The following is an 8,582-nucleotide window of genomic DNA, read 5'->3' on the forward strand; positions in this document are numbered from 1 at the left end:
TGAGTCTGCAGGCGGACGCTCTATCCACTGAGCCAAACTGGTTAGGGCAATTAATTCCCTTTTAATGTGCACGAATTTCATGCACTGGGCTACTAGTATATATATAGTACTTATACAATTTCCTAACATATGTCTGTGTTGGCTATTATTATTTGACTAGAGGCCCAGTGCACCAAAATTTGTGCACTCAGGGGGTGGGGGTTCCCTCAGCCCGGCCTGTGCCCTCTTGCAGTCTGGGAACCCTCGGAGGATGACCACCTGCTGGCTTAGGCTCGCTCCCTGGGGGATTGGGCCCAATCTGTCAGTCAGACATCCCTCTGGCAGCCTGGCAGCCCTCCGGGAAGGCCACTTACCAGCAGGGAGCAGACCTAAGCTGCAGTTGGACATCCTTAGTGCTGTTGAGGAGGCGGAAGAGGCTCCCGCCACCACCAGTGTGGTGGTAGCCGTCAGCCTGGCTTGTGGCTGAATAGCGCTCCCCCTGTGGGAGCGCATTGACCACCAGGGGACAGCTCCTGCATTGAGCATCTGCCTCCTGGTGGTCAGTGTGTGTCCTAGTGACCAGTCATTCCCAGTCGTTCTGCTGTTATGGTCAGTTTGCATATTACCCTGTTATTATATAGGATAGAGGCCTGATGCACAGGTGGGGGCTGGCTGGTTTGCCCTGAAGGGTGTCCCGGATCAGGGTGGGGGTCCCGCTGGGGTGCCTGGCCAGCCTGGGTGAGGGGCTGATGGCTGTTTGCAGGCTGGTCTTGCCACCCCCTAGTGGGGACCCTCACCCCATGGAGGTTTGGCCAGCCTGGGTGAGAGGCTGATGGCTGTTTGCAGGCTGGCCACACCCCCTTTAGGGTGGGGGGGTCCGCAATGGGGTTCCTGGCCATTCTGGGTGAGGGGCAGAGGGCCGTTTTCAGGCTGGCCAAGCCCCCCGGCAACGGAAGCTCCCAGCCTCTCCTTTTTCTCTTTTGTTTTTTATTCTGGGATTTATTTAGCCTCTATAATTGAAACTTTGTTGCCTTTTGCGGAGGCCACAGCCGGCCGCGGGAAGCTGGGCGTCCTCCATCACATCACTCCAGCTCCATGGCTGCCGGCCGACATCTTGGTTGGGTCAATTTGCATATAGTCGCTCTGATTGGCTGGTGGTCGTGGCTTAAGGTGTAGCAAAGGTACAGTAAATTTATCCTTTATTAGTGTAGATTCCTCAGTCATATCTAGAACTTATCTTTGCCCCCTGGCTTTCTATATAAATCACCCATTTTGTGCCCAGCCCAGGTCTAAGTACTATGGGAGTCACAGGAGTATGACATTGTCTATGGAACATGACAGTGGTAGGTGGGAAGAAAGGGAATATGCATTAGAAAAGTAGGTGATATATAATTAAGTACTAAAAGAGATACAGGCCAGAGGTGCTATAATTCAGCAGAATCTGTAGTTATTAGGGTATGGAAGTCGGAATGCTGCATGGATAAGCCAGAAGTTTAGCTGGGACTTAAAGGGTGGCTATGGTTTGATAAAATAGTGAGTACAGTCTAGGGCAAAGGCATGGCTACAGGAATGATCAGGACTTAATAGGCCAGTCTGGTTATAAAGAATTGGTTTAGGAAGCAGTGAAAAATATGATTATGAAAAACCTTGACTATCAGCTCTAGAGGTTTGGAAGTTACACTGAGATAAGGAGACCCACTGAAAGTTTTCAAGTGAGAGAGACAGATGAGTAAAATAAGAGGATTATTTTAGATTCCATAAGTAGAGCAATCTAGAGAAGAAATTTTGACTCAGGGAGATCAAGTAGAATACTCTAGGAGTCCAGTGAGAAGACGCTGAGTCAGAGTAGTTGTGATAGAAGTTGAAAGAAAATCCTCGGAACACTATAAAGGAAGAACTGACAAGCTTTAGTAACTGACTGGAGTGAGGGATGGGATGTACAGGAAAGAGAAAGATCAAATATGACCCTGGAAAATTTGTCCTGGATGATGAGGAGAATGATGGTGGTATGACAGGTGGGCATACAGCAGTTGGGAAAGAGAGCCAGTTTGAGGAGGTGAGCTCAGTTTGGGCATCTTTCATTGGTGAGCATAAAGCAACAAGAAGGCTTCTGCTTGAGTGGAGATGTCCACTAGGCAGAGGGGCAGACAGATATCTGACTTTTTCTGACCTTCCTGAAAAATACGTAAACTGAATAGGTAAGTTGTTGCTGAAGGAAGAGGACAAAGCTAAAGATTCAAAGTCATCACAGAATTAGTGTTTGAAACTGAACCTCAGGAATTTAACAGCTTCTTTTAAACACTTGTAATTCATGGACACATTTTCACTGTTTGTGGTTTGTTTGTTTTTTAGTGTCACAGAATTATATAGGATGTAATGTGAAAATCCCACCCAACTCTTTCTACCACTCCTGTTATCGTTTTGGTGTGTATCTATCCTTCCAATCTCTTTTCTTTTTGCATTTCCCCCCTAATGAACTAATTCTTTACTCCTTGCTCAGTGATTTGTGCTATTTTTTTTTCTGTCAAATATGTCTATAACAGCCTTAATTTTAGTCCCCTCATTTCTAACTGCCCTTATCCTTCTAACACCTGGAGAGATTTCCACAGAGGGCACTGAGCCAAACATTCCGTGTGGCATGGCATAAGGTTTCTTTATATTTATTTTCTTAAAATGATACATTTTTTTGCCATTTTTCTTTTTTGTTCTTCTTTTCTCATTGATTTCTAGGAGTCATTTTAGAAACAAGTGATTTTGGAAAAAATGCATTCAAAGTAATTAACTGGCATTACATATCCAAGAGAAGAAGTTCAGGTTCTGAGGAGATGCCTCAGTTTGTGCCAGGGGCACCACATTATGCCTTTATAAATGTATTTTTATTGATTTCAGGGAAGAAGGGAGAGGGGGAGAGAGATGGAAACATCAATGATGAGAGAGAATCATTGATCGGCTGCCTACTACACTCCCCCTACTGGGGATTGACCCTCAACCCAGGCATGTGCCTTTGACCAGAATTGAACCTGTGACCCTTCAGTCTGCAGGCTGAAGCTCTATCCATTGAGCCAAACCAACTAGAGCTTACATTATATCTTTATTAATTGTGCAAACTGGGAGGCGGATAGTTGTGGAAATTAGAAAGCTTGTGTTTTCTGCATTTGAATATCAAGGTTACCATGATTGTTTTACTTATTCTGTTCATTCATTTCTTACCTATTCAATGATATTAACTGTGTTTCTTCATAGAAACTTGCAAGGAAATGCTATTTCTTACATTGGAAAATGTACATGGAAGTCATACTCTTTGGTTGAGAAACTGTGAGTATATTCCCTCCAAAAATGAATTTAAAAACTAACTGCATTGTGAGATTCTTCTTGGTCCAGAATTTTGAGGTCAGTAGCTCTGAGAAAAGGTATTTCCCCCTCTGTATTCCAAATCAATGTCTACTGATTGCAATTTTGTTTATTTGAAAAATTAAATTTGGTAGGCCCTCTTTATAATCAGAGTCAATTTAAACTTATTTTCCATTATAACAAGTAATACATGATAATTTTTTCAATATATAAAAATGAAATAGCAGGTATAGTGGAAACCCTGCTTGTACCCTCATCCCCACCCTCAGGTAACTGCTACACTTTGTTTACTATATATCTTTACAGACCTTTTTCCATGCATTTGCCTACTCACATATTTACAGATAGCAAAATAGGTATGTTATGTGATTTTCATATCTTTTTTTTTTACATAAGTGGTAACATCCTACCACTTGATTCTTTCACCTCATATCTTACACGTTGTCTCCTTCTTGATAGAGAGAGGGTTACCCAATTCATTTAAACTATTTCATAATATTCCATAGTTTAATAATCTCCATATTGATGTTCAGATTATGTCCAGTTTTCTTGTTACACGTATTTGATGCAACATACATTCTTTTTTTAAAATTTATTTTTCCATATTATATATTTCATTTCAGAGAGGAAGGGAGAGGAGAGAGAGATAGAAACATCAATGATGAGAGAGAATCATTGATTGTCTGCCTCCTGCACACCCCCTACTGGGGATTGAGCCAGCAACCTGGGCATGTGCTCTTGACTGGAATCAAACCTGGGACCTTTCAGTCTGCAGGCTGATGCTCTACCCACTGAGCCAAACCAGCTAGGGCGCATGCATCTTTGGGATGACGGGCAGGTATTTGTGTAGAATAGATATTTAGAAATGCAACTGTTGGGGTGAAATTTTATTGATACAACATTTTAGTTGCCCTCCAAGAAATTATGCCAACTTACACTGCAATCAGTGGGCAACTACAGTATGTGTTTTCTTCTATCCTTCCACTACAGTATGTGTTTTCTTCTATCCTTTCTCCATTTTTTTTGGCTGATCTAATGGGTGAATAAAGGCGGTCCCACCTAAGTTTGAATTTATCTCATTACTTGTGAATTCAGATACCTTTATATATTTAATGAACATTTATTTCTTAAAAATATTTTTTATTGATTTCAGAAAGGAAGAAGGAGAGAGAGAAATAGAATGCTGAGAGAGAATCAGCTGCCTCCTGCACACCCCACACTGGGGATTGAACCCGCAACCTGGGCATGTACCTCTACTGGGAATCAAACCGTGACCTCCTGCTTCACAGATTGACACTCAACCACTGAGCCATGCTGGCCAGGCAGGTTTGAAGATTTCTAAGTCAGCTTGAGATTTAAACCTTGTAAGGAAGAGGTTTCTAACCTCAATGGACCCCCCAGGGCACCATTTCTTACCATTTTTCCTCCCAAATTTCTCTGGTGATCTGCAGAAGCTTCTTTTCTTTTCTTTTATTTAAAAATATATTTCTTTATTTATTTCATAGAGGAAGGGAGAGGGCGAGAGAGAAACATCAATGGTGAGAGAGAATCACTGATCGGCTGCCTCCTGCACACCCCCTACTGAGGATCGAGCCCACAACCTGGGCAACTGCCCTTGGCCGGAATCGAACAAAGGACCCTTCAGTCCACAGGGCAACGGTCTATCCACTGAGCCAAACCAGCCAGGGCAGAAGCTTATTTTCTTGAGTACTATGTTTTTAAACCATTTATAAGTTAAAATATATATGAAAATAAAGGGAATCTATTATAAAATGAAGATTTCAAAATATTTTTTAATTTTTCTATTCTTCTTCTTTTTTTAATCCTCACCAGAGAATATTTTCCCATTGATTTTTAGAGAGTGTAAGAGGGAGGTAAAGACAGAGAGAAATATCGATGTGAAAGAGACACATTGATTGGTTGCTTCCTGCACGAGTCCCGACCAGGCTTGGGCTGTGGAAGAGCCTGCAATCAAGGTATGTGCCCTTGACCGGATTGAACCTGGGACCCTTTGGTCTATTGGTGGACGCTCTATCCACTGAGCCAAACCAGCTATTGCCAAAATATTTTTTAAAAAAGATTACTGATAGGCCAGTCAGCGTGGCTCCGTGGTTGAGTGTCATCCTATGAACCAGGAGGTGATGGTGGGATTCTCATTGAGGACACATGCCCGGTTGTGGGCTCAATCCCCAGTGTGGGCTGTGCAGGAGGAAACCAATCAATGATTCTTTCTCATTATTGATGTTTCTCTCTCTCTCTCTCTCTCACTCTCTCTCTCTTCATCTGTAAAGTCAATAAAAATATTTTTAAATTAAAGCAATAACAATATTATTGATACTACTTCTCTGTTTTATGTTTTTATTTAATCCTTGCCCGAAGATATTTTTTCCATTAATATTTTTCAGAGAGAGTGGAAAGAGGGAAAGAGAGAGAGAGAAAGACATGAGAAAGAGATATTGATTGACTGCCTCCTGCTGGTTTGGGGCTAGGGATTGAACCTACCACCAAGGTATGTGCCCTTGACTGGGAATTGAACCCATGACCTTTTGGTCTGTTGGCCAACACTCTAACCACTAAGCAACAAAACCAGCGGCAAATCTGCTCCTCTTATATTAAGTAACACAAGCTATAGTGGTTGATCTAATAACTGTTATAACTTCAATGTAGTGATGATAATAAATGATATTTTGAGATATCTGCAACAAATACGTTATATGAAAACATCTGTGATTTTATTGGAGACCCAATGAACTACTTACTATACTGCTAATCTACTATGGTTTGTTGCCTACATTAACAATGCAGGGCAATGCTAATTTTTGGTAGAGGTTTGTGAAAATAGAGACGTAATTTTATTTCCCATTCAGGTTTGGCCCCCTGAATTCAATCCATACAATGCTATTCACCGACTCTGCCCTGAAGGGGTAATCATCAAATGGAAATTACATGCACACTTTTGCATGTATTCAAGAAAGTGCAGTTTTCTAGGGAAAGGGCCCGTAGCTTTTATGAAATTCTCACAGGGCTCTTGTCTCCAAAGATTAATAGTCACAAATGTAGGGGAGAAGAAAGACATTTCTTTTCCTGTAAAGCTGTACTTACTCTCATGAGTGATAGTAAATGGATGATTTGTTTTAAATAAAAGCAGTAGACTGAAAATGATGTTTGTCATTTTCTGAAATCATGGAAAAAGTATTTATGGAACATCTGCTACATGCCAGGAACTGTTTTATGTACCAGAATTACAGGCCCAAAAACAAAATAGACAAATTACAGCAGTTCTCAAGGGGTTCACAAGTATATAATATGAAAATGAATATATGTATATATAAACACACATATATATGTATTAACTAGATAGATGTAATTTCAAGTATTGATAAGTTCTTGGGAGAGAAAGAAAGCTGAGGAAGGGAAAGTGAATCATTTCTAGAATGGTCCATTATTTGCACAAAGAAGACGTGAGAAGAAAGGTTTGAATTAAAAAAAAACCCCAGATTATTTTCCTTCAATTAAATAAAAATTAGGGTATTTCAATGGCACCATTACCCAGGTTTCCCCATATATATTTCTGTACAGTAAATAGTTGTAGTTATTTTGCATTTTGATCCAGAAATAACCTTTTCATTTTTCAGAAATCTCAGTGGAAATAATTTGAGAGAATTACGTAAAGATTCATTTGAAGGCCTGCTTTCCCTCCAGTATTTGTAAGTTAATTGTATTTACTTATGAGTTTTTTTAGTTATATTATCTATAAAATAAATAAGGGGTTCAAATGAAATAATTTCTACAATTTCTCCCAGCAATAAAATTCTGCAATTCCATAAGTCTGTGTAGCTCATCTCTAGCATTTAATATCTCCTATGGATTTTCAGTTTTACAAAACTCTAGACCAGTGGTTCTCAACTTCCTAATGCTGTGACCCTTTAATACAGTTCCTCATGTTGTGGTGACCCCCAACCATAAAATTATTTTCGTTGCTACTTCATAACTGTAATTTTGCTACTGTTATGAATCGTAATGTAAATATCTGATATGCAGGATGTATTTTCATTGTTACAAATTGAACATAATTAAAGCATAGTGATTAATCACAAAAACAATATGTAATTATATATGTGTTTTCCGATGGTCTTAGGCGACATCTGTGAAAGGGTCGTTCAACCTCCAAAGGGTTCGCGACCCACAGGTTGAGAACCACTGCTCTAGACAAAATATAGGTAGGAAAAACTCTTCAGTTATGGAGTAAAAGTGGTGATGAGGTCTGAGTAATGATACACACCCATAAGAGCCTTGTTATGTAAGTGTTCATATACCATCTGCTTATATTTATATTTCGTTTAGGGCCCATGGATCAAATTGGGCCTATGATTGCTCATTTTTTTTTTAATTTAAATTCTTTATTTTTTAAAGTATTACATAAGTATCCTTTTCCCCCCATTTACCTCTCCCGGGCTGCTCCCTTCTCCCCCAGATTGTTTGTTTCTTACAGCACATAAGTTAAGAAGGATTTTTACACTTTTAAAGGGCTTTGAAAGAAAACAAACAAAGAAGAATATGCAAGGCAGACTATTTGAGGCCTGCAAAGCCTAAAATATTTATTGTCTGGCCTTTACATAAAAGGTTTTAAAATGTTGATTTAGTAAAATGAGAGGAATTTAGCTTAACCTCAAATTGCCTCCTATAGGACAAGAAAATATAAAGCATTTACATTAATTTGAAAGCCATTAACCCATAATTTTTTGATAATTAAATCTAAATTAGATTAACATTTACACATTAAATGTTTAAGCAGATGAATTATGTAAACAATATCATTAAGAACATATTAAATTACGAAGAGAGCAGACTGGTGTTGAGGATTTCAATGCAGGAATTGTTATACCAATACTAAAAGTAAATATTTAAAATGATGGTTAAGTGGTATTGTTAGAAATGTCTCCACTAAGTAAGTATATCAGAAATGCCCCTGACTTCACTAATTACAAAATGAAAATCTCTTCAGCCTCCTTATCATGGAAGAAATGCTAGCCTATTATTCTATTTACTTAGAAATAGGGAGATGTTCTTTACTATAAAAACTCAACTATGATTCTTTGTCCATGGCACCCAGAGCTGTGTCTGTCATTAATCCTTATTAGGCTAATTAATGATGCTATTTAGCAAATGGATTCTTTCTGCAAATATGGAAGGCTTCAGGCAAGTAGGTATAAAGAGCCTCACATGACACTAAAAATAGTCATTTGTATTAT

General features: G+C 39.4%; 1 protein-coding gene across 1 annotated transcript in view; it reads left to right on the plus strand.

Moving 5' to 3' along the window:
• The window catches only part of LOC102247196 (leucine-rich repeat-containing protein 37A), a 23,202-nt gene that overhangs the window by 3,032 nt on the left and 11,588 nt on the right, over positions 1-8,582 (plus strand). Inside the window, exons 2-3 of the mRNA XM_005858385.2 lie at positions 3,223-3,294; positions 6,966-7,037. Coding sequence (XP_005858447.1) covers positions 3,223-3,294; positions 6,966-7,037 — 144 coding nt within the window. The remainder of the gene's footprint in view (positions 1-3,222; positions 3,295-6,965; positions 7,038-8,582) is intronic.

The sequence above is a fragment of the Myotis brandtii genome, unplaced genomic scaffold (genome assembly GCF_000412655.1).
Source record: "Myotis brandtii unplaced genomic scaffold, ASM41265v1 scaffold1170, whole genome shotgun sequence".
Taxonomy (NCBI): Eukaryota; Metazoa; Chordata; class Mammalia; order Chiroptera; family Vespertilionidae; genus Myotis; species Myotis brandtii.